Source organism: Chrysemys picta, chromosome 8 (genome assembly GCF_011386835.1).
Source record: "Chrysemys picta bellii isolate R12L10 chromosome 8, ASM1138683v2, whole genome shotgun sequence".
NCBI lineage: Eukaryota > Metazoa > Chordata > Testudines > Emydidae > Chrysemys > Chrysemys picta.
In genome coordinates, this window is record NC_088798.1 from 90051411 (window position 1) to 90077962 (window position 26552).

A 26552-nucleotide genomic window follows, 5' to 3' on the forward strand; every position below is an offset into this window, starting at 1 on the left:
ATTGGTGTCAAAATTTGACTGCTCCAAGTGATGTGTCTGTGGCACAGGCATGTATTACGTCAGCTGCTGCACAGGGCACTGCTTGGGCTTCCATTGTGTTAGACCAGCCGAGGAGGAATGTAGCTTGCTCTCAGCTTGACTCCCCTGGCCTGTGTTAATTTGCTGATGGAAACATCTCCTTTACCCCCACCTATCCCCTCTTGCGGGATATGACCTCCTGTATACACCTACTGGACAGTCTTGTTTCTTTAATGAAACACTTCTCTTGCCCTGGACAATGGCTCCCAGACTGGCTCTGATATCTTGCCTTGGTTCTGTGTACCAGTGTGCATGCACATGTGTGATGGCACGTTCCCTACTCCATGGGAGTGGGAGGCTTCCCTTTCACAACTCTGAGGATCTCCTTGCCATCAACTCCTCTCCTGCTTGCGTGAAGATTCTCACTGTTGGGCAGCATGAGGCATTCCCTTACCCAGCAGGCTTGTTTCTGCACAGTCCCAGTTTGGGGAGTCAAGACCAGGACAGTTATTTCATCTGGGTCTCCTGCAAGACCACATGAAGCATTCCTGGGCATTTCTGGCCCGGTATACGTGAGAGACTGGGACCAGTAATGGTCTGTCTTGTGGCCATGAATCACATTACCAGGCACTGCTGACCAGTGATGTGAACAAGAGACCCTGTTTGGTTACTGAGCTTGGGTCTCCTGAAAGGCAGTGCTTAGCGCACTTCCTAGGCAGGTGCCTGTGTATGTCGCGAAGATACTCCTCCAATCTCCTATAAAAATGTCTTGTCTTAGCATTATGAAGGATTGGTCCATGTGACTGTTAGCTTTGAGGCAGGGCCTTGCAGGGTGATCAGACCCTAAGTTTTGGGGTATGATTACACTGCAGCAACAGAGTATGATTACACTCATGTGGACATACCTGAGCTAGACTTTAATCTAGCTAGTTCAGGTATCGGAGCAGTGACACTGTACAAGCCAGCCTGGGACCCTGGATAATTACTCAGGCTGCTAGTCCGTGCTGAAGCACGGGCCGCTGCAACTTCACTGCTCCGGTGTCTGAGCTAGCTGGGTTAAAGCTATCTCACCTGTGTCAACATAAGCTGCAATTGTACTTCCTGACTGCAGTGTAGACATGCCCTTGGTGACAGGGCTTGGGAGCGGAGCCCAGAGCTGGAGCGCGGATCAGCTCTGGAGCAGTGGAGCTGCAGGTTTTTGCCTAGAGCTGGAGTGGAGCCGGAGCACAGCTCCAAAGCCCTGTTTGGCGAGTTTCACCTCATACTGTGAGGTTTTGGCCTTGGCTACACTTGCAGATGTACAGCGCTGTGAGTTAAACCTGACTTCGTGCAGCTGAGTAGGGAAAGCGCTGCATTCTGTCCACACTGACAGCTGCCCAGCGCACTGTCGTGGCCACATTTGCGGCAATTGCAGTGCTGTTGGGAACGGTGCATTATGGGCAGCTATCCCACAGAGCACCTTTTTCCCATTCTGGCGCCGTGGGTTGTGGGAAGGGGGCGTGTGTGCGGGGGATTCTGGGTCCTGTCCCAATGCCCCATGATGCATCGCTTCGCATCCCAGAAATCCCTTTGTTTCCGTCCACCTTTGGCGCCATCTTTCAACGGTTTCTGTGCAGCGCGATCTGTCTGCGGGAAATGGAGTCCAAACTGCTGAGGCGTATGCTGACGAGTCTCGCCAGCACGTCACGTTTGGCTGTCGAACTATTCCTTAAGATCCAAAGTGACAGTGAGAGTGAGGGTGAGGAGTCCGACGATGCTATCGAGCCGTGTAACGCGTACGACACGAAGTTGCTTGTGGCATTCATGGACATGCTCAGCACCGTGGAACACCGCTTTTGGGCTCGGGAAACAAGCACCGAGTGGTGGGATCACATCATCATGGAAGTCTGGGATGACGAGCAGTGGCTGCAGAACTTTCGGATGAGAAAAGCCATTTTCATGGGACTGTGTGAGGAGCTCGCCCCCACGCTGCGGCGCAAGGACACGAGATTGAGAGCTGCCCTGCCAGTGGAGAAGCGGGTGGCTATTGCAATCTGGAAGCTGGCCATTCCAGACAGCTACCGGTCAGTCGCAAACCAGTTTGGAGTGGGAAGGTCGACCGTTGGAATCGTGTTGATGCAAGTTTGCAAGGCCATTAATTGCATCCTACTCAGAAGAACCATGACTCTGGGTAACGTGCAGGCGCTTGTGGATCACCGTGGGCGTTTCATTGACATTAACAGAGGCTGGCCCGGAAAGGTGCACGACGCCGCATCTTTCGGAACACTTGCCTGTTCAGGAAGATGCAGGCCGGGACTTTTTTCCCAGAGCAGAAGATCACGGTAGGGAAAGTTGAAATGCCCATTATGATCCTTGGAGATCCCGCTTACCCGTTAATGCCGTGGCTCATGAAACCCTACACAGGGAGCCTTGACAGCAGCAAGGAACGGTTCAACTACAGGCTGAGCCGGTGCCGAATGACTGTGGAGTGTGCCTTTGGCCGTTTAAAGGGCCGCTGGCGATCTCTGTATGGGAAGCTGGACTTGGCCGAAAACAGCATCCCCGCGGTTATATCCGCATGCTGTGCCCTCCATAATATTTGTGAAGGGAAGGGTGAAAGCTTCACTCAGGCATGGACCTCCGATGTTCAACACCTGGAGGCTGAATTTGCACAGCCAGAGAGCAGGGCTATTACAGGGGCCCAGCGCGGGGCTGCAAGGATTAGAGATGCCTTGAGGGAGCAATTTGAGGCTGAAAACCAGCAGTAATATCTGGTGCCCTGCATGGGAGTGAAGTGCAGTAGTTCCAATCTTTAGGAATCCGTGTCTGCTTAGCAGACAAGCAGACTTGCAGTGCCTGTTTATTTCCTGGGCTAAGGAGTCTTTTACTTTATGCAATAATAAAGAATGTTTTCAAAGCCAAAGAATCCATTTATTGAAAAGAAAAATTATTTATTTATTGAAAAGAAACAAGGGGGTGGAGTGGGGAACAGTACAATCACAGATTCGCATATGTCCTGTCTGGTGTGCTGTGCAGTGAGTGCTGCACTTCAGGACAGCTATACTGCATGGTGATGGGGGTTGAGTGCAGAGGGTAAGGGTCATGGTTTTCAGGGCTGGGTGGTGAAGATACTGGTGTTGGAGGCAGCGGATGGCATGAAGAACACGGAAGTTGGGGTAAGTGGGTTGGAGGTGACAGTGGGGCACAATGGAAAGAGTTTTGGGACAAGGGCTGTAGGGGGGGGTGTTTAAGGTACTGCTCCCCTTTCTGCATGGCTACCAGCTCCTGGATAGCGTCTGCTTGGCGCTCCAGGATGCTTATGAGCCTATCAGTGCTTTGCTGCTGGTGCACGGTGCTTTGCCGCCGGTGCGCTGCGTTTTCCTGGCGAATCCTGCTTTCTCTTTCCCTCCAGTCTTGTGCTTTCTCATTCTCTTTAATAGATTGCCGCATCACTTCTTGCAGCATGTCTTCTTTGGTTTTTCGCGGTCTCTTCCTGAGTCTTTGCAGTCTCTGAGCAGGCGATAAGAGGGACGGCTGAGGTCTCAAGGTTGATGCAGCTGTATAGGCAAAATGCAACATTTAACAGAGGCAGCATTGTTTATACCAGACAGAGTAATGATTCCCCCCGCACTTAAGGAGTAGAAAACACACAGGGTCTACACAATAGCATAATTTTCCCGTCCGAAACAGAGCACACATATCCCACGGGAGCCTCAAAATGGTGAGTAAGGGGGACTGATTGTTTCAGGGCTGCACTGTCCTCTGGGTTTCTGTGCCTTGGGGAGAGCCAACAGCTTCAGGGGGCACCTACACTGAACACTGTCCCAACATTTTCCATAGGAGTTCATCCTGGACGATATCTCGCTGCTGAGGGTGACCTGGGAAGTAAGGGAGGGTCTTCTACTGCAATGCGGCTTCCGCCCTGGCCCATATGCAGCTTGCCTGTGTGCAGCAATGGTCCCCCGACCCCTCGCAGCACAGTGGCACGGACACGTTAGCCTGGCTGGGACAAGGACCGTGGCGGCTCTCCCGATAAACCTGCGCAAGCGCATTGCACACGTTCTGGATGAGACATTCGAGGAGATTACCGAGGCCGATTACCGCGATGTGATAAACCACATCAATGCACTATTCCACATCTAGGCATGCATGCCTAACCCTCCTCTCCCAAAGAGCCCATACCGAAAAAATTCCTTCCTGAAAAAAAAAACTGCTTACCGGGAACCTGCTCTTCTGTTTGTCCTCCACCAAGTACCGGCCGCTGCAACTGGCTACCTTCCTCCTCGCTCGAGAAGAGCTCCTGGCTGCATGGCTCCAGGGATTCTGGGGTGTCTCCATCCGGCCCACCACCATCACTCCCGTTTTCTTCCTCCTCCTCCTCCCCCCCCCCCTGGCTCTGAAGTGTCCATGGTGGTGCTCGGAGTGGAGGTGGGGTTAACCCCAAGTATCGCATCCAGCTCTTTGTAAAATCGGCAGGTCGCGGGGGGAGCACCCGAGCGGCCGTTTGCGTCGCGGGCTTTGCGGTAGGCACTCCGCAGCTCCTTCACTTTAATCCTGCACTGCAGAGCGTCCCAGTCATGGCCCCTTTCCATCATGTCCTTTGATACCTTCCCGAAGGTATCGTAATTCCTATGGCTGGAGCACAGCTGGGACTGTACAGCTTCCTCCCCCAAAACACTGATGAGGTCTAGCAACTCGCCATTGCTCCATGCTGGGGCTCGCTTGGCGCGTGGAGGCATGGTCACCTGGAAAGATTCGCTGATAGCACTCCACACCACGCCGGGCTGAGCAAACAGGAAGGGGATTTTTAAAATTCCCAGGGAATGTAAAGGGTGGGTCACATGGTTGGTTACCTGAGGCCAGGGCAGTAGAGTTTGAACTGATGACCAGAGTGGCTAGAACAGGCATTGTGGGATACTGCCGAATAATTCTGGAGGCCATTCACAGCGCATTGGGCGGCCACACTGGCGCCTCAGCGCTGCAGTGGCAGCGCAATACTCGCTATTCCTCTCGGAGAGGTGGAGTACATGCAGCGCTGCAACCACGGAGATACAGCGCTGCAAATGCCTTGCCAGTGTGGACGGGGAGTGAGTTACAGTGCTGGGGGTGGCTTTACAGCGCTGTAACTCGCAAGTATAGCCAAGGCCTTTGTTCTTCACGCTGAGTGTTTGCTTCTGTTCGTGGAGGGAGGGGTGGGGAGAGAAGGAGGGAACAGGACGAATTGGTTGCTGTGATTTTAGACCAGGGGAGGGTTTATAGCCACTTCCCCAAATGAAGGTCAGAATAACAAGTACAGGTACTACAATTTAGTTACAATTATTACAATTTCATACAAGAATGTAAAAGGTTGGTGCCATGTTAAAAGTCCTGCATAAAATTTTAACTAAACAATACATGTAAATGCTCTAAATGGCATCTGCTCTTAATATTTTTTTAAAGATGTGTTTGCAAACACTTTAATAGTGTGGTATATTGTGATTTTAGAAGTGTAGGTAGTCTCTTGGTCTATCCAAGGCCATGATCAAGTGTCTTGATGTTTTTGGTCTTTTGGCCTCGAGATGAAAGCCTTGTCTTTGCTTCTGGGACCTTGAAGTGAAAAAATTCTCTTTCCCTTACACTTTCTTCCTTTGCTGGCTGAGCTCACTGCTGAGAGGGAGGGTATCTCGGCCTCTCTGCCCTATCACAGGGTCTGTGTGGCTGCCTGCCTTCAGAAGGGTCTCTCTGTATGTATGTCTGCTTCCAGTCTATTCTCTACTCCCTGTCCTCTAGATCTTGGATGGCTGGGCACTTTACTGCTCTGGGAATGTGATGTTACCACTTTCTTTGCATAACTTGGATGGAAACCCTGAGTGCTGAAATCATTTGCAGGAGTCTTTCCATGATGAATTTCTTCAATCCAAAATTTCTTCCCTCCTAAGGAAAATCTGCTGAGGCCTAGGAGGAGGGTATTCTGTGGTCAAACCTGTCCAGAACCATCCAGTTCACAGGTTTGAAGAGAGAGAGAAATCCCTCTTCTAATATGGTTCAGTCTGCATCCTCCCCCAACTCCTTTCCCAGGGCAGAGCATGCTATCTCTGCAAAATTCTTGCTTTTAATCAGGGACACTGGACAAGGGTAACTTAACCCAAGACCCTTGAATGGCAGCTTGGGGCTTCTCTGCATCATAATGCAGTCTAGCCAGTATTTGGTCAGATAAGATTTAGGGGTGTGAGTTTGGTAGGCAGGGGCTTTAAAACATGCTCTCCTTGAAACCAGCCAACCAGATTCCTCCTGGAGTCTAATGGCAGATGCCAGCTGTGCAGTTTATTTCTCTTCCACCCTTGTTAAATTCTTTCTTCTCCTGGCTGTGGGGCTAGAAGACTTTGTGTCATAAAGGATGATCTGTCAGCCCGTGACTGAACGACTCTGGATCTCTCCAAACATGTGCCCTCGTATCTGCTAACACAAACCACCTGCCGCGGTTAGAGCCGGCTCTGGGGTTGTTTTCCTTGGAATGGGTTTTTAGCTTTTCTTCAGCCACTGGCTTATGTCTTGTAAACTGCTGAACAGGCCTCTGCCGCCTTCTCGAGAGCTGTGTGATGTGGCAGCTGGGCTGGAAGTGACTCCGTGTGACTCTCCCTTCTGACTTACACCCCCCACCTTTCTTCCCTTCTTCCATGTTTTCCAGGCCTCCTTTCTAGGGACTCTGGGATTTTCCATGTCAGAGCTTGGGAGTTATTAGCGTTCATTAATCCAGGAGGTGTGCAACACTGACTAGAGTCAGGAGTAATGCAGGCAGGCAACATACAGGCTTCTCTTCCACACCCCAGCTCTGGAGTAGTGGGAGATGCTGTAGGCCAGTCCTGGGACACCCTTGCCCGCTCCTCGTCCATATAGCTCAGCGGTTCTCAAACTTTTGTATTGGTGACCCCTTTCAAACAGCAAGCCTATGAGTGCAACTCCCCCCCCCCTTTATAAATTAAAAACACATTTTTAAATATTTAACCCTATAAGTGCTGGAGACGAAACGGGGTTTGGGGAGGAGGCTGACAGCTTGCGATTCCCCAGGTAATAACCTTGCGACCCCCTGAGATGTCACCACCCCCCAGTTTGAGAACCCCGAGATAACTCTTCCAGCACTCCTGTGTGCTGCCCCTTAACCCTGGCTATTCCTTGCTTTTCTGAGCAGAGGCTTATAGAGGGCACCATGGTTGGCCTGGGCAGATATCCTCTAGGGACTTAGAGGTGACTGCCAAAATCTGTGAGCTGAAGATCTCCTAATCCCCCTACTTGGGCACGTCAGGAAATCCACTATGAAATATGGGACAAATATTTGCAATATTGGCAGCTTTTGTTTGAGACCCTAGCCTGGAATAGCAGGGGGTGCTGCAAGACAGGACTGAGGTGTCACAGCTGATCTGTATGGGATCTTAAGATTGGAAGAACAAAGGGCACTGTAGGCCTAGGGGGTCTGCCTGCAGTCTGCCTGGCTCTGGCGCTGTTATATCTCTCTCTTTCAGGAGCACTCTGCTCGCTCTCAAAAATGCGAGATGAAAAGGCCTTGAGAGAGTCGAGTATTATATTATTTAACTCTAATTAGATGTGCTGTATCGGTGGCTTGATTTGTATCACTTACCTCCGTGTCCCTCATAAACTTAATAGCCCTTCCAAACAGGAAGAATAAGGTTAGACTCATTCAGTTTTTTTCTGGATAAATGGAGACACAATGAGGCTGTAATGTGGTCTAATGGAGATGCTGTATAATCCTTTATTTTCATGGGCAGAAGGAGCAACAGGAGGGTGTTACATGCTCTCTAACTCTGGTGGAATGGCAATCACTGTGACAGCCCAGTGGTCATTCGGCATTGAGGAAATGAATCCACACGCAGCCTTGCTCATTATGTGGCTTCCACTGGTAACGTCAGAGCAATCTCTGGTTATGGCTGTGTTGCTAACTCATAAAGTCCAGACCTGGAAAGAGGCTTTAAGCATTTCCCTTTCCTGATTAATCTGTTTCTGTGTTTGGCATCCACATTTTAAAGGGAGCATTTGAATACTTTTTGTTTATGTTTTTTAAATTGTTTTGGTTTTGATTTGTCCTTTGTTTTTTCTGCTAGGCTTTTTGTCATTTCTCATACATATGTGTGTATATTTCTCCTCATAGACCTTGAGATAAATCCTGCTTTTTTGTTTGTGTTCTTGTTTTGTTCACTAGTGTCCTCGGGTAATGGTAGCACAGACTTATGCTACATCTACACTACTGCACTTATAGTGTCACAGCTGCACTGATGTAGTGCTTGTGGTGGACATGCTCTAAGCTGATGGGAGAGTGAGAGCTCTCCTGTCAGCTTAACTCCTGCGTCCGCAAGAGACTGTAGTGACAGAGTGCTGTCTATCCAGTGCGTAGGTCGGTATAATTTATGTTGCTCATGGCTGTGGATTATTCACACCCTTGAGCGACGTAAGTTATACCAAAGTAACCTGTAGTGTAGACAAGGACTTTGGGAAATGCTTGTGAAATGCTGCTGTTGCTTGTAAAACCAGCAGAGGAACATGGCATTATTTTTGTGTAGGACCTACAGAAAATCACAGGTTTAGTATTATTTCACAGTGACTAATGTGCCTGCATGTGGTTATAAAAACAAACCAATAACTCTATCATAGGTACTTACACGGCTCCATTACTGGACAATCTGAGCACCTCACAATCATTAATGTGTCCGAGTATCCCTGCAGAATAGGGAAGTATTCTCCCTATTTTACAGATGGGGAGACTAGAGCAAAGAGACTGTGACTTGCGTAAGGTCACACAGGAAGCCTGTGGAGCAGGGAATTCAACCTGGCTCTGCCAAGCCCCAGTCCACTGGACCATCCTTCCTTTCTGTTCTTCTCTGTGTGCGTGTTACTATGGATACATCCTTATTGGGAATCCATGAGAGCAACACTTTGATTGTTCTATTGTATTCATCACGGGCCATCAGAGTTTAATTGATACATAAAACTTAACATTTCATCGTATACTTCGTTAACTTTTGTCTGTGCCAATTTACAAGGCTTTAATGAAAGATGGATCTTGAAAATAAATGGACTTTAGATTTTTCCATTTGATGAAAAATAACCCCTGTGCCCTGTCGCTCTCTACAGTAGGGGTTCTCAACCTTTTTCTTTCTGAGGCCCACTCCAACATGCTATAAAAACTCCCCAGCCCACCTGTGCCACAACAACTGGTTTTCTGCATATAAAAGCCAGTGCTGGCATTAGAGGGTAGCAAGCGGGACAGTTGCCTGGGGCCCCATGCCACAGGGGCCCCTGCAAAGCTACATTGTTCAGGCTTCAGCTTCAGCCCCGGGTGGTGAGGCTCAGGGTCCCGGGATTCAGCCCCATGCAAAGGGGCTCTGGCTTTCTACCCCAGGCCCCAGCAAGTCTAATGTTGGCTCTGTTTGGTGGACCCTTTGAAACCTGCTCACAGCCCCCAGGGTTGCACTAGATCAGTGTTTCCCAAACTTGGGATGCCGCTTATGTAGGGAAAGCCCCTGGCGGGCCGGGCCGGTTTGTTTACCTGCCGTGTCCGCAGGGCCGGCCGATCACGGCTCCCACTGGCTGCGGTTCACTGCTCCAGGCCAATGGGAGCTGCTGGAAGTGGCATGGGCCAAGGGACTTACTGGCCGCTGCTTCCAGCAGCTCTCATTTGCCTGGAGCAGTGAACCGCAGCCAGTGGGAGCCGCAATCGACCGGACCTGTGGACGCGGCAGGTAAACAAACCGGCCTGTCCCGCCAGGGGTTTTCCCTACACAAGCGGCATCCCAAGTTTGGGAAACACTGCTCTAGAGGATTGCTGTTGTCTGTGGGGTTTGCCTATGGAACTGGGCTATTGGTGTTGCAGTGGAGTTTAATTCTGTTCTTTTCTACATGGATACCAAGAGGTTGCCCATTTGAGAGTGCAGATGTGGGACTGCATTTTGGGACACTGCTGTGCTTCCATCACTAGAGAATGGTGCAAATGAGGGAAGAGTAGTGAAGGCATTTCTGGAAGTATGCCTTTGTGGTTAAAGCACAGGGCTGAGACTCAGAGGTTGTAGAGGAGAGTTTAATTATCCCTCATTTATTGTGCATGGGAGAAACAGAACCACAGGGAAGGTAAGTGACATGCCTAAGGCCACATAATGACTCAGTGTCAGAGCCAGGATTAGAACTCTGACTTTCAAGCCTGTGCTCATTCCCTCGGGCCATGCTGACTTAATAGTACGTGTTCTTTAGCTGCAGTACAGTGGAAGTTGGTTGTAGGGTTTCTTTACTGTAGAATTGAATGGTGGCTGCCAACAGCATTTATAGCCAAAATCCCTTACTTTAATAGAAGAGTCAAGGGAATTAGATCTGTCCCTATTTTTTGTCCCCCATTGCACATATGTACACACACATGTTCGCATGCACACACGAAGCTGCTGATTTTTGCAGTGTTGAGAACTAAAGTGCTTCCCCATCCAGAGGTCTTAGAAATCCGCACCTAAAAAAAAAAAAATGCTAGTGAAACCCTTTGTGCGCACTCTCCCTTTGGTGTGCCGAAGAAGGGCCCTACTCAAATTGTCTAATTGGACAAGATGACCTAAATAAAAGACAGAAGAGCGTGCTGTTCTTCTTACTCCTAAATTGCCTCAGGTTATGACAGCCATGGAGGCTGTGATACTCTTGGAACCCCTTCCTGCAAGATGACTGGAGCAGCCGTGAGAAACAGAGTACCCCCCACTCCCATTGACATCCCTGGAGCGTTCTCCCAGGGTACGGACACATTCCTAATGGAGTAGAGAGGTCGTGATACCAGAGCCTTCAATAAGGAGGGTGAATCTTAACCCTTCTGGTCTTCCCCGCCTTGTCGTCCCAGCCGGTGCTTGCAAATTGTACGAACTGCAAAAATGGACCAAGCCCTTTTTTAGATAAATCTACTAGAGGGTTTTCAAAGTAGTCCGTAGTCATGAGGTTTGTTCTTAGTAGTTTTAAGCCCAGTTTGTATATGTTTGTAAGTTGCTCTGAGATCCTTCAGGATGGAGGCTAGTTGTTTAAAAAAAAAGCACGTTGACTTCCCAGTTCACACTGAGTGAAATACAAACTGTGAATAAGCGCACACATGGTGAAACGTCAGTTGGACCAGGAACATAAAGGAAAACTAGAAAATTGTGAGAGGGCCCATCTGAGCCCTGGCGTTGCTGGAGCCCCTTGGAACGTACAACCACTTTTCTCTCATTGCTGTGGAGACCTGGTGTCAGCCCTACCCTCAGAACCTAACTCGATTTAATGCGGTTATGTGCAGACAGCCAAGACTCCCATGTATTGACATGGAGAATTGGCTTCATTTCAGTCTCTCCTCCTGCTGAGTAGTTGTTTTGTTACTTTAACATTTTGTTTTTAAATCCTATCTTGTGTCCCCCACCTTTTTTTTTTTTAGATGCAGATGTTGGACAAGTTCCCAATGGAAGGAGGGCAGAAGGACCCCAAACAAAGGATCATCCCCTTTCTGCCAGGTGAGTAGGATGGATTCCATTGAAGGCAAACTCTGGTTTTGACATAATACACTCAAGTGGGGCCAGATTAAGAAAAGGTCTTGGTACCAGCTCCCAATGCACCCAGGCACACACAGGTATGGTTGGAGTCTTGAACAACATGTGAATTTGAAACTTCTGATGCCTGCATCCTCTCCATTAAAATGAACATGACAATATTTTCAGTAATATGCAAAGTAAGTATTAAAATCCTCAGTTCCCAGGGCTGCAGCCCACAACCAGCTTAAAACTCAGAGACTCTGTGTGAGGGTTTACGCCCCTCGTGGTAGGGTAGCCCAGTTTAGTGGCCAGAGTCCATAGAATTGCCCCTCATTGCCGGGCAGCACAGCCTAGTGGCCAGAGTCCATAGAATTGCCCCTCATTGCCAGGCAGCATGGCCTAGTGGCCAGAGTCCATAGGATTGCCCCTCGTTGCCGGACAGCGTGTCCTAGTGGCCAGAGTCTATAGGATTGCCCCTGGTTACCTCGCCATAGGACCTTGCCACTGGCTCAGCGGGGAGATCCTACCGAAACACTGAGGCTTACCGGGGGCAAGGTACTGCTTCCTACCGTCTTGAGAGTTGGGGTTTCCCATAAATCTCCAGGGTCTCCGAGTCCATCGCCTCCTCGGGCTCCTCCTGCAGCAGGGCTTCGTGCTGGCCAGGGGAAGCTTCAGATCCCAGCAAGTTCAAGGGTGGTGGCTGGTCCTCCGCAGGAGCTCCCCGGGTAGGTCCTTCCCCCACGGCCGCCAGCCCAGACTGAGCTGAATTCCCTCCTTTTATACTCCCTGAGCACTTGGAGCATGCCCAGTACGAGCAGGGCGGGACTTCCGCTGCCAGAGCTACTGGTCTGACGCTGCTGGGGCTAGTGCGGGGCGGGGCTGCCCCGTCATACTCTGCAATATTTAGGCATTGGTTGCTGCCCATCCTGAATAGCAAATACATAGCCACTGCCCCCAGAAGACACCCGTGTTTTAGGAAAGCAATCCTACCTTCACAAGCTCTGTAGGTAGCTCCTAGGACAGACCAGTGGGTTTCAGTATCGACACCCCCAACAGAGCCAGGAGCTGTGGCTCCCTAGGAACTGTTCTGTGCAGTTTGCAATTGAGTGTAACTCCAGTTAAAGTGCAGAAAGACCTTAAAAGCAATCCCACAGAAATGTAATACTGAAACAGGCTGACAGCTGTAACTTTCTCCTGCAATTTTAAGGAGCAGTTTTCCAAACTGGGATGTCTATGGTGCAGCAGCTGTCCCACAAATCCAACACGCAACTATGCAAATGGGCGTTCATATGCCCAAAATAACCTGTATAATTACCCATTTTGGACTTAATGCAGGGGTGGGCAAACTTTTTGGCCCAAGGGCCACATCTGGGTGGGGAAATTGCATGCAGGGCCATGAATGTTGGGGTGCGGGAGGGAGTGCGGTGTGCAGAAAGGGGCTCAGGGCAAGGGGTTGGGGCACAGGAGAGGTGCGGGGTGCAGGATGGGGCTCAGGGCAGGGGGTTGAGGTGCAGGAGGGGTGCATCAGGGGGCTCAGGGCAGGGGGTTGGGATGCGGGGGGGTGCGGCAGGGGGATGGGGTGCGGGGGGTGCAGCAGGGGGCTCAGGGCACGGGGTTGGGGTGCGGGGGGGCTCAGGGCAGGGGGCTGAGGTGCAGGAGGGGTGCAGCAGGGGGTTGAGGTGCGGGAGGGGCCTCAGGGCAGCGGGTTGGAGTGCAGGGAGGTGCGGTGGGGGCTCAGAGCAGGGGGTTGGGTGCAGGAGGGGTGCAACAGGAGGTTGGGGTGCGGGGTGCAGGAGGGGTTCGGGGTGTGGGCTCTGGCCCGGTGCCGCTTACCTGGAGGTTCCGGGGTGGCAGTGGCGCGCAGCGGGGCTAAGACAGGCTCCCTGCTTGCCCTGGCCCCACGTCCCTGTGGCCTCTGGGGAGGGGGAAGCAGAGGGCTCCATGTGCTGCCCTCACCTGTGGGTATCTCCCCCGAAGCTCCCATTGGCCGCGGTTCCCCGTTCCCAGCCAATGGGAGCTGCGGGGGCAGTGCCTGCAGGCGAGGGCAGCGCATGGAGCCCTCTGCCCCCCGCCCTCCCCCAGGGGCTGCAGGGACGTGGTGCCAGCCGCTTCCCGGAGCGGCATGGGGCCCGCAGCACCATGGGGGTAGCAATCCCGTGGGCCAGATCCAAAGCCCTGATGGGCCGGATCCGGCCCGCGGGCCACAGTTTGCCCACACCTGACCTAATGGGTGCATGTGGTCGTTTTGTGACACATTGCTGGTGCTTTTGAAAATGTAGCCCTAAAATTGCCAGGGAGTGGGGCCCCTGAGAGTCTTTCACACACCCACAGCCAATAGATTTGACCACATAAACTTTTTTCCAAGGAGCTAATGAAAATGGATGATACTTTAAACACTTCCAGAGAACGCAGAAAGTATATTTAGTGCAAACCATTATGATGTCTTATGGAAACGCAGACGTTTAAGGTATGTCTACACTGCAGTCAGAGGTGTGACTGCAGCATGGGCTGATGTTCCTGCGCTAGCTTTAATCTAGATAGCATGGCTAAAAATACCAGGGAAGATGCAGTGGCACAGGCTTCAGCGTGAGCTGTTCCAGCCCACTGGGGACCCTGGGTATGTATAACCCTTTCCGTGGTCCATGCAGCCGTGTCTTCACTGCTATTTTAAGTCCTGCTAGCTAGATTAAAGCTAGCATGGGCATGCCAGCAATCACGCCTCCTATTGCAGTGTAGACATGGGGTTCCTTTCTTCCGAGCAGCGTGAAGACTCTGTTTTATTCCTCTTCATGAGCCAGGGCATATTTGTAGGTAAGAAACTGTGTCTGGGTTGTCCAGGGAGGCATTTCTGGTTCTGGCTTCTTCCGTGATTGTAGAATTAGCAAAACCAGAGCAAGTCTGACTTTAATATAGAGGAAAAGGCACTGCTGTGCAACTTTTTCCTGCCATTGGGGGAAGCCAAATTGGCAGAGGGCATGACTTGGAAAAATAGGGAATACAGTTTGACTGCTTTCAGTTTGTGAAGAATCCCTACTTGTTCCCATCAAAACGCTGCTATTTTTGGAAGACCGGGATTGGGCTCCAGAGTGGCTGCCCCCGAGCGTGTTGTGTTTCACAGCCTCACTCGTTGATTTCATTGTGGCTCATTCAAACTGAAAAAGTTCCCCTCTATTAAATTACTCTCCATTGGGATTTCGATTGTGGAACAGGGTTGGAGCTGTCAGGAGGTAGAGCCTAGGCCTTGAGCTACGCTGACATCCCTCCATGGGCGGTGTGCGCACTTATTTCAACTTTATAAAATAGCAGTAACCGGTCTCCAGCCCACTGCTCTGGGCCCCCATTCCATAGACTAAAATAATCCATCTCCAGGTACAGCCAAACAGCCTGCCTGATGTTGCCCACCAAGAAAATTCATCCTAGTCCAAGGACCCCCAGTTATCCCTGTAAACCCTTCAGTCCTCAAAGCTGTGGAAGACAGATGGGTCTTGCAATGTGCCCAGAAGGTTTCAAAAGTCAAGAGCAAGTGGGGGAAGCAAATTCCAGAGCTGAAGGTCTGAGATGCAGTTTACCAATTCAGATTCTGAACCCCTTCGGAGTCCAGTAGCAAGTGATATCAAGATGTCAATATGAGGTCCATCTCTATTGCAAATTGGCTTAGTTGTGGTGGTGGTGTTTGGACAAAGGCCTACATAGTCCCAGAGGGTCATGAGGATGATGTTTGGATTTGGGAGGAGATATTATAATGCAAGTTGAGCTACATATTATGGTCATGAGTGCAATAGTCTCTGCCTCAAACTGTACATCTTACTCCTGTATTCATGTCCTCCCCAGCCTTCTCTACAGGTTTCAGTCACTCTCAGCCCATACTCCTCCCAGAGGCTTACCTTGACACTTTCAGCTGTTGCATGCCCATCACAGAAGTAGAGTGATAGGGATGGTGGATAATGAATATTGTTGGATTTCACCTTTCCTGCTTTCACATGCTGGCACAGAACAATGGGTAGCTGTGGTGTGAACATCTTACAGTGGGATATTCTCCTGGTTGTCTCCTGCACAATGTTCATTAGGTACATCAAACTCACATCTGTCTAATCACACAGGGCTGCTTAATCCTGTCACTTGAGGGTAGCTGCTGTTAAGCAGTGTGAGGTCTGTAGCTTCTGCAGTGCTTCCTTTGCCATCTTTGGCATGTGTAGCAAGGAGACAGTAGCTGTCTACTGAGTTGGCTTATGGAGTTAGTCACCTGGTCTTATGTACCTGGTGAGGTGGCTTATTGGCAAGGTCTGCCTCCTGAGAGAGGTGTTGGTTTGGCTTAGAAAAATCTATTAGTAGCTGGTAGAATTGTCAGGTACAAGAATCGTGGTGTATTTCTTCTGGTTCAGGTCTCCTCTTTCCCAGCTTGAGATGGCAACATGTTGTTTTACTTATTGTAAACCTCGAGATTTTGTGCTGTTTCCATCAAGACGCATAAGCAGAGTGGCTCGAGTGTGAGACAGAGCAGGGTCTCAGAGTAGCAGCCGTGTTAGTCTGTATCCGCAAAAAGAACAGGAGTACTTGTGGCACCTTAGAGACTAACAAATTTATTAGAGCATAAGCTTTCGTGGACTACAGCCCACTTCTTCGGATGCATATAGAATGGAACATATATTGAGGAGATATATATACACACATACAGAGAGCATAAACAGGTGAGAGTTGTCTTACCAACTCTGAGAGGCCAATTAAGTAAGAGGAAAAAAAAAAAACTTTTGAAGTGATAATCAAGATAGCCCAGTACAGACAGTTTGATAAGAAGTGTGAGAATACTTACAAGGGGAGATAGATTCAATGTTTGTAAGGGCTGTAGTCCACGAAAGCTTATGCTCTAATAAATTTGTTAGTCTCTAAGGGGCCACAAGTACTCCTGTTCTTTTTTCTTAGAGCAGGGTCTGTTTCTCTGAATCTCATGCATCCAATATATGATGAAACTTAGGCTTGCTGGGTTTTTGACTTGATTCAGGCCTGAGAAACGGGTGACATCTATAGCTTACTTTTCTTCCCTCCCTCATTTGAGGAGTATTTTAGCATCTGAATTTCATTACCAGTGGTGATTTGGCTCCAATGGTCTGATTGAAATATGCTGCTTTCTGGGAAGCCGCCTATGGTAATGTTAGATGTGTGGCCTCTGAAGGCCTGAAAAATATCTTCTGCTATCCTGTATGTCCTGCTGCCTGTAGCATTCTTAGCAAACCTGTAATTGTCTCGAACTCAGGGTCACCCACAGGAACTGAGGAGATTCCCATCCTTCAGTGTCTGTCAGAATATTTTCCTGGAGGGGGAAGTGGTCCCATTATTAATGCTTATTTTACAGCATTCAACCCATAGGAATTTTGTTCTTCTTCTGCTTTTGCTTTTGTTTAGTTACCGTAGCTTTATTTTCCTTGTGGGATTTGACTCATTCTTTGAAGTCGCTAGAGGAGACTTCAAGCCTTCAGACTTAAAGTAGGTCTCAGCTCTTCCCAGAGAATATCCTTGCAAGGATGTAATTCCCGCCCTCTCTTCTCCCCACCCCCACCCCCAACCCCACTCTAAAACAGATGGAACAGTAATAAAGTTGAGTTCTTGAGAGAAACAGATGGGAAGGACAAGGATAGACTGTGAGCTCTCTGGAGGAGGGATTCTCTCAGGCTATATATCTGGATAGCACTTGCCTGTAGCATGTCTTGGGTGCTTCTGTGATACCACTAACAGAATAAGAATATAACCTCCAAGGCCACTGATTCTGACAGCATTCAGGCACTATGCCAAAAATTCCATTTCCTGACATGCAGAAGAATTGGGAGGTGGACTCCTAGCTGCTTGTGTGCTGGCCTCGAGTCAGTGGCAGGTCCTTCTTGTGATCGTTGTTTTGGGGGATGCTGCCCTCATAACCCCATGACACACCTCTGGCTAGTCCCAGCTCACAGGACACCGTTAATGCTAATATGGACTCTTAGGGCAGGAGGAATGAAGTAGCATTGACTAATGGATATGCAATGTTATGGGGGGATTGTGCAAAGCTTTGGAAATCTATCAGCCTCTGGCTCGGAGACAAAGTCCCCAGTGAACAGTTGCTGGTTGCTGAGTATCAATTCTGTGCTGTGCAATATACACACAAAGGCCCAGTCCCTGCCTGAAGAAGTTCACATGCTAAGGGTTACACATTTGCTGGCTGAGGGATGATGAGATGGGGACCCCAGGAAAGAATTAACTAAGAAAACAAATGAGCTCAGTTGGGCCAGTTGTGTAAAGGATGTGCCAGATCTTTCAGGAAACGGCTTTTATAAGGCAAGTGGAGCCTTCCAAGCTCTGCACAACCCAAGTGGCCCAGAGCCTATTCCAGCCGGTCTGCTTTTCTGGAAGCGAGAGTCTTTGCAAGGAGGGGTTGAGTGAGGCTCAGCTACTTCTGGTTGTGAAATTGCTTTTTAGGAAGCTTAAGCAAGAGACGGCAGCAAACTCCAAAGGAAGAAAAGGATTTAATAGGATAAATTTTTAGAAACCAGAATGTTGTCTCCTTTCTACCCCCACCCCATCCCTCTCTGATCCAGCATCAGAACAATACTTGCACTTTGGGAACTTTTTATCTGCAGATACTAACAGCTCTCCACAAGGGACCTGGAAGTTAGATAGATAAATATGATCATTCCCCATTTCCAGACAAGGTTAAGTGACTTCTCCAGACCCCACAGGGTACTCTGGAGCTGGCAATAGAACAGAGTTTCTGGGTCCTAATCCTCTGATCAGTCCACTGGTCACAGCTGTCTCAGGCGTCTCAGACCCAGCCTAGTAACTAAGAGGAAACTATCACATAAGTGTTTTGCTGCCTTAGTGCAGATGGTGAGCTCTTCAGTGAAGAGGAGATCATGGGTGGAACTGTTGGTGAAGTCTTGAGTAGATCTCCTCTCCATGCAGTTCCACTTCTGAGCTTTCAACACCAGTTGCTGAGTTTGGTGGGTTGCCAGGAATCCCGCTGACTTCATTAGGTAGAAGACTGCCATTCCCTCCTATCCCCTGTTTGCTCTCACTCTCCATCTCTGCAGCAGTCTCCTGCTGGGCTCCTTCCTCGCAGTCTAGATACGTGAAAGGAAGTCCTAGCATCACTGTTCCATGGATCTGCCAGTGGTGGAGGCAGTACACCCAAGTGAATCCCTCTTCACCAACCAGGAAGGAGAGATACTGAGGTTTGTCTCTTAGAATGCATAGAAGTGAAATACATTCTCCGCTGAGCCATCCTAAATAATGCATTTTATTGTCTCACCATCCTGATATCGGTCTGTTTTGAGGGGAAATCCTTTTCCCCCAGTCCCACAGATGGTCAGCGTGTCTGCTTGAGTCTGGAGAGCTCCCCTCCTCTTACCCTCCCTTTCTGGAGGCCTTGCGCCTCCAATCCCATCCTTCTGGCTGAGGAATATGGCACAGGGGAGTCTTTCCCTTTGTCTCTCAGAATGGCTGCTGCTTTCTCCACCTTTTACAAGCACATGAGTGGGACTAGGCCTAGGACTGAACTCCCTCCACTATGATGCTGTAACCACTAGCATGCTGGGAATTGTAGCTGGCCTTACTCTGAGTCTCCCTGAGATCCTTTAGAGTGTTCCTATGTATCAGGTCACAGTATACGTCCCCATAAACCTCCATGTTTATGGCACACCCAGGAACAGCCATAAATGCAGGCAGCCCCCACGCAAAGTCGTCCCTTCCTTTTACTGCAGGGCCAAGGCATTCACTCGCTTCAGAAATTTGCCAGCCTGCTGCTAAGTCCAAGGCTCCTATGGAGGTTGTGGGAAGTGTTATATTCCCCCATGTGCCTGCCCATTCCAGGAATGGAACTAGGAACTGGCTTCTCCTTTTGGGGACCGACTGTGCGCGGTTTTTAAAGTGAATTGGAGCCTGTGCCAGAGGAAATCTGGATGTGATTTGAAAGGTGTGGAGAAGCGAATTCTTTCCGAGTCGGAGGGAGTCCTTCAGGGTAAAACGAGAGTCAGACGTTTTTCCACTCTCAAAATGTCTGGCTTCTTTAATGGCTCTGATCAACTTGTGATACATTTATGGCTCTCTGCCCCTCTTGCTCGCTCAGCATCGAGTAACAGTCTTCAGCTCAATGGGAGCAACAAAATGCCTCTGCAACTTTTCTTTCCCTCCACTCCCTCTTCCCCAGTATGGCTCTGACCTTGGGTTGAGAATTCCAGTGGGATGGAATAGAATACACAGTTCCCTTCGCTCACCTGGCCTTTTTTAGCGGCTAATTTCTCTCCCGTGGGCTGTCCTCCTGCCCCCAGGGTGTCTCCTGCATAGCTGGGGGTAATTGCCTGTCAGCCCTTCTCCCACCCTCTCCCCTGATATTTCCCAATCCCTGAGCTGGCTAGGTGAGACCTGAAGAGGTAGCATGCTTGCCATAGAGGGGCTGCATTGGGTCACTTTACAGCCCCCCACTCTAGACCTGCTACAGCACGACCTGCGCTATAAATCAGTCAATCAAATAAAAGTGAGGGGGCTTTGATGGCCTATGTAGGGCATTTCCTTCAGTGGTTTGCCACAGCAAGGCCCCTGGCCATTGGGTTGTAAAGCAGGGAGAAGGGCTCCAATAGAGTTTTTAAAGGCAAATTTCAGAGTAGCAGCCGTGTTAGTCTGTATCCGCAAAAAGAAGAACAGGAGTACTTGTGGCACCTTCGAGACTAACAAATTTATTAGAGCATAAGCTTTCGTGGACTACAGCCCACTTCTTCGGATGCACATGCATATGGATCCGAAGAAGTGGGCTGTAGTCCAGGAAAGCTTATGCTCTAATAAATTTGTTAGTCTCGAAGGTGCCACAAGTACTCCTGTTCTTCTTTTTAAAGGCAAAGTGTGTCTCTGGTCTCCCTGGGTCCTCAACTGCTAGGGATGAAGCTTCTCTGGCTCTATTTCTGCTGGTCACTGGTGGCTCACTGACAGTGCCTACGCTGCCAGCTCCCTTTGTGGTAGCAACTGTTGAAGCTGTTGGTTGAAGCTAGACAGGGCTCAAGCTCTACAGTGGTGGTGAAAGATGTGTCCCATTTTTGTGTCTGTTTCTTGCCTAGTCAGAGCTGTGCGTGCTGGGAGTGCCCCATTGCCGAGCAGTCACTTGGAAGTGCAGGAAGGTTGCTTTCTCCCTGCCTGGATATGCCTTCTTTTGTTATCGTGCAATCTCTTTGTCCTGTCGGCTTGTGCATGTGTGTCTGTGCTTGGGCATTAGGCCAGGCAGCTAATGTGAAATAATGACTCAGCAACTCGACCAGTTAGCAGCATTTGAAAACTGCTGCATAATTACTACCAGAAGAGCTGCTTGTCTGCTGCCCCACCTTCAGCACTGGCTATGGGTTTTCCCAGAATGTTGTAGCTGGGGAGGCAGGGAAGAGGGGATGAGTGCAGTGTTCTGAGCATGTCCTCTAAAGGCAGATTTTGATCCTTCTGTGTAAGTCTCATATAGCTCTGCCAATGTATCTTGATCATGACCTGCGGTGACCCCAGCTAACCCATTTAGACCTGCACACAGCTCTACCTGTATCATCTCTCCTGCCTCTTTCTTTCCCATCCTCAATGCCCTTTCTCAGGATTTTGCCAATGCTCCTGACTCCTGCCTGCCAGCACCACCTGTGGACGTAAAGCAGGCCCATGATTAATGATCTGAGAGAGATGATGGTCAGCATGAAGGGGAGGGAGGAGCTTCTGATCTGCTCTCCAGTGCCACCTGTTTGCTGAAGAGTCCACATGTGTATGTGTATTCATGGGGATTTGCAGGGATGTGGTGGCGAGCGGATAAACCAAAGCCCCCATGATGGTGATTCATCAACCCTGATTCTCAGTGCAGCCCTGGGCCCAGAATTCCTGTTTGGTATCTGAGGGCCCTTGCCGTAGCGTGTGCATGACCACTGGGGATTGAGGTGGATGGTAGAGGTGTGAGGTTTGGGACGCCTAGTTCTGGATGAGATGGGGGGGAGGGAGCCATTCAGCTGAGCAAAGCAGTTGGGATGCAGGAGAGCTCTCTTGGAGTGGAAGGAGCGTCTCCTGTTGAAAGGACTTTGTGAGTCGTGTCCAATTGAAGGTGTTTCCAGTGGCTGAGAAGGAGGTCTCAAGATTGCAGCTGGCTTTGAGGTAGGATTGAGAGTGGTGCTCTCCTGTGATTTTACAGGCTTCCTGCATCCCTGTGGGGCAAACAGCCATAAAGTCTCCCTCCTTTTATTTTCAGTAGCTTATTGCAGTTAAGGAAAGGAAATGGAAGGAAGCTTCAGAGCTATTTAGATTGTATCAAATAGCCCTGGGGGGAAGTTGGAGAGGGAGCAGGGGAGAACATAAAATAGCTGCGTGACCAGAGCTGTGATTCCAGTCCAATCTGGAGATCTGAAGAAGAGCTCTGTGTAAACTCAAAAGCTTGTCTCTCTCACCAACAGAAGTTGGTCCAATAAAAGATATTTCCTCACCCACCTCGCGTCTCTGAGATCGCCCAGTGTCTGCCCTGACTCTGCTGAGCTGAAGAGACAGGCTACTTCATGCTGGCTTAGGGCAGCAGCTCTAAAAAACTCACCTCCATGAGGGGCGTAGCTGCCACCGCTGCTGGTGCACTGTCTATACTGGCACGTGACAGCACTGAAACTTGCACCGCTCAGGGTGTGTGTTTTTTCACATCACATGAGCAAGAAATTTGCAGCGCTGTAAAGTGCCAGTCTAGACAAGCCCTTAGAAGCTCTACGGGTGTGGCCAAATGATGGACTTTGTGGTGGGATTTGTGCATAGCAGAGCCTCCCCGTCCTCAGGCCCCCATTTAAGAACTTGCTATTTGCCCAACCATTCTGACCGACCATCCTTAGCTCTGTGGTGTATAAGTGCATGGTACCCACTAGGAGGGAAATGCAAACCCAAGAAGCTGCTTTACCTCCAGGTGGGTGGGTGTGTTCACTCTAACTCTTTAAAAAAAAAATTGACTCAGTACAGAAAATCATCAGAAGTCTGTTCTGCTCTGCTCCTTTTCTTTTTGAATTCATCTTTTCTTCAGGTAGCTAAAAGCCTCATTTGTTTTGACAGAAACCCTTTAATCTCTGAGTAGTCCGGATAACTTGGCAGCAGTAGGAGATGGAATGGCAGCTCTTGGCAGCTGGGTGCTGTGTAATGCATAAAAGTTACAGTACTTAGCCTTGATTTGAAAAGGCTGGGTGGAGGTGGGGGGGAGGGGAGAGAACAGCAGGATGATGTGCATAGACTGCCCTTCAAACACCTTCTGAGTCCATCCTAAATGGTGTGCAGATGCTGATTTCCCCATTTCTCTGTCTGCTCTTTTCCTATCATGGTGGTGGGTGTGGGGAGAGGTGTGCTGTGAATTGCTATTGCAACCCCCCCATGGTTATTTATACTTCCTGCTTGGCGATGTCTGGAACAGTCTGTATAGGAGTTAAGTATTTATTGTATTGTTTTGGGGTTGATGTTTGGAAAAAAATGGGTTTGTTTAGTCTGGAGAAGAGAAGACTGAGGGGGGACATAAGTCTTCAAGTGCATAAAAGGTCATTATAAGAGGAAGGTGATAAATTGTTCTCCTTAACCACTGAGGATAGAACAAGAAGTAATGGGCTTAAATTGCAGCAAAGGAGATTTAGGTTAGACATTAGGAAGAACTTCCTAACTGTAAAGGTGGTTAAACACTGGAACAAATTGCTTGGGAGGTTATGGAATTTCTGCGGATGGAGATTAGACATGTTTGACAAACATCTGTCAGGGATGGTCTATATAATTCTTTGTTTTTCCTCAGTGCAGGGGACAGGACCTATTAAAGTCCCTTCCAGTCCTACATTTCTCTGATTCTAGAGCAGTGATTCCCAAACTTTAACAACCCGCGAACCCCTTTCACTAAAATGTCAAGTCTTGCGAACCCCCTCCTAAAAATGAATATTTCCAGGGATTTTCTCCCTTACCTGAGCATAAATTATAAAAGCAGTGATCTTGGAAATATAAAATTTGTTTTTATGATATGCTTATTACACACTATTTACTTTCATAGATTCATAGATTCTAGGACTGGAAGGGACTTCGAGAGGTCATCGAGTGCAGTCGCCTGCCCTCATGGCAGGACCAAATACAGTCTAGACCATCCCTGATAGACATTTATCTAACCTACTCTTAAATATCTCCAGACATGGAGATTCCACAACCTCCCTAGGCAATTTATTCCAATGTTTAACCACCCTGACAGTCAGGTACTTTTTCCTGATGTCCAACTCCCTTGCTGCAGTTTAAGCCCATTGCTTCTTGTTCTATCCTTAGAGGCTAAGGTGAACAAGTTTTCTCCCTCCTCCTTATGACACCCTTTTAGATACCTGAAAACTGCTATCATGTCCCCTCTCAGTCTTCTCTTTTCCAAACTAAACAAACCCAGTTCTTTCAGCCTTCCTTATTTATCATTACAGTAATTTTATGACATTATGAAAACGGCAATACTCTTCCAAGATCTCACTTTTGTAGCTTGTAAGACAAGGCTCCCATGTTTCATCAAAGAGTATCAGATGTGAAACAGCATGAAGGTATTTAAGAAGCCAACTCAAAGAGTTCCTCCTACACAAGCATTCAGGTCTTGAACAATCCAGGCAAAGAACACACATTACAACAAAGCTTAAACTTGTTCTCCATAATAATTTTAAAAACAATCCTAGCTGCCTATTTAATTTTAAAAACAGCAAAATATATCCACCTCCCTTTCCATTTCTTATAAGGGTGTTGAAGTTTAAATCTCCTCAGTGTGATAGATATGCTTGCTTTGATCTGCTTAGCTCTTGGAAGTCCCCAGGGCTCCGGGCTGCTAGCCCCGTGCTGCCCAGGATCGCTAGGGACAGCTCTGTCCACCATTAGGAAATTTTTGCCCAGGAGCCCCCTGTAACGATTCGGGAACCCCCAGGGGTTCACAAACCCCAGTTTGGGAACCGCTGTTCTAGAGGCATCTCTACACAGAGACGTTGAGATTAAATGGTAATTAAAGAGAGTCTTGTCCAAAAGTGCTTATAAACAAGAGAGCTAGTTTTTTTCCCGTAACCAAATTCAATTTTGTTGAGATGGGGAGATTAGGAGGAGTTGTCCTTGCTCTTGTCTGGCCTGATAGTGTTTCGCATTGGAGATGGTGCTCCTTCCTTTCTCTCCAATGTTCATGCTGCTTCTTCGAGTGATTGCTCATGTGTATTCCACAACAGGTGTGTGTGCTCGCAACGTGCACCGGTGCTGGAAATTTTTCCCCTAGCAGTACCCGTAGGGGAGCGCCCCTAGTGACCCCTGGAGTGGCGCCTCTATTGCACGGTATAAGGGGTGCTGTGCGCTCCCCCCACCCTCAGTTCCTTCTTGCCACCAGTGAGGGTGCATCGGAACTGCTCTGCTCCAGCTTGTTTGCAGCTTTCCTCTAGAACTCTTGTTCGTTCGTAGTAGTAGTACCTGTAGTTGAAGTAGTTTAGATTAATGTTCGTTTAGTTTAGTGCGCCCGGATCGGGGCATGCCCCATGCCCCGGGCTTTAAGTCATGCGACACTTGCAGGCGGACGATGCCAGTGAGTGACCCGCACGCGGACTGTTTACGCTGTCTGGGGGAAACCCATCTCAGCGATCGCTGCAAGATTTGCAGATCTTTCAAGCCTTGGACCAAGAAAGAAAGGGACATTCGGCTCTGAGCCGTTCTGATGGAGTCGGCGTTGACCCCGACTCCGGTGAGCCGTTCTGAGTCAGCACCGGGTACTGCGGCGTCGGTGCGTGGCAATCCTTGGGTGCCTTCCACCAGTTGGTACTGCTCCCTGTCCACGGGATACGCCAAGAAGGCTAAGAAGAGGTCTTCTCTGCTGAGGCACCGGAGCAAGACCAGGGGAGAGACTAGACCCACGTTGTGCAGTTCTCGGTCCCCGTCAGCCTCCAGGCCTCCGACTCAGGTTGAGCGGAATAGCCCGGCCCAGTCGGCGCAGGCTTCCCCAGATGTCCAGGTGCCCTCCATGCCGGAGGCCCAGGACGTTATGTTCCTGCTGATACCAGGGGCACTGCCACAGTTGACTCCCCAGTCCAGAGGCAAGCTACCGCTTGAATTGCCGCAGTTGCCTCCTGGTCGGTACCGTTCGCGGTCGAGGGAATGTTCACGACGCCGTTCGCTGCTCAGCGACCGTCCCGTACGTAGTCCACGCCGGTCACTGTCGACTTCCACCAGGTTGTCTGGCTGGGTTCCGACTGACAGCAGCATGGCCCTTACACTCCACAAAGGGGTGGCAAAAATTTCAAATGCCTTGTGTCAATCCCTGGCTTCCTTAGGGAGGGATAACTCAGTGGTTTGAGCATTGGCCTGCTAAACCCAGGGTTGTGAGTTCAATCCTTGAGGGGGCCACTTAGGGATCTGGGGCAAAATCAGTACTTGGTCCTGCTAGTGAAGGCAGGGGACTGGACTCGATGACCTTTCGGGGTCCCTTCCAGTTCTATGAGATAGGTATATCTCCATATATATATATATATATATATATATATATATATTTTATTTATTTATTTATTTATTTATTTATTTATTTATTTATGCGCCCCCCATCTCTAAGAGGGTGAAACGGAAGTACTTTGTGCCCGCCAAGGGGCATGAATACCTGTACACCCATCCTGCCCCAACTCCCTGTTGGTCAAGTCGGTCAACCACAGGGAGAGGCAGGGCCAACCAGCCCCTACTCTGAAAAATAAAGACTCAAGGAAGCTGGACTTATTTGGGAGAAAGGTTTATTCGTCCTCGAGTTTCCAGTTAAGGGTGGCTACGCCCTCCAGTTTACCTCTACCCCGCCCAGCCACCCTCCGCCCCCGTCCCTCCTGGGGGACCCCTCTCACGAGGCCCTGCTAGAGCAGAAGCTGGGGTGGTTCCTTGGCCTAGGAGTGGTGGAAGTGGTGCCAGTGGAGTTCAAACACTACTTTCTTATCCCGAAGGCCAAATGGGGGCTCAGGCCCAACCTGGACCTGCGAGGCCTGAACCAGTACATGGTAAAGCTCATGTTTCGCATGGTCTCTCTAGCCTCCATCATCCCCTCCC

At 49.5% G+C, this 26552-nt stretch overlaps 1 protein-coding gene across 3 annotated transcripts in view; it reads left to right on the forward strand.

The window, feature by feature from the left end:
• SH3PXD2B (SH3 and PX domains 2B) overlaps positions 1-26552 on the forward strand; it is a 127105-nt gene that overhangs the window by 49934 nt on the left and 50619 nt on the right. For all 3 annotated transcript variants that reach the window (XM_065555900.1, XM_065555899.1, XM_065555898.1), the window contains exon 3: positions 11417-11492. In XM_065555900.1, the coding sequence (XP_065411972.1) occupies positions 11417-11492 (76 nt within the window). The remainder of the gene's footprint in view (positions 1-11416; positions 11493-26552) is intronic.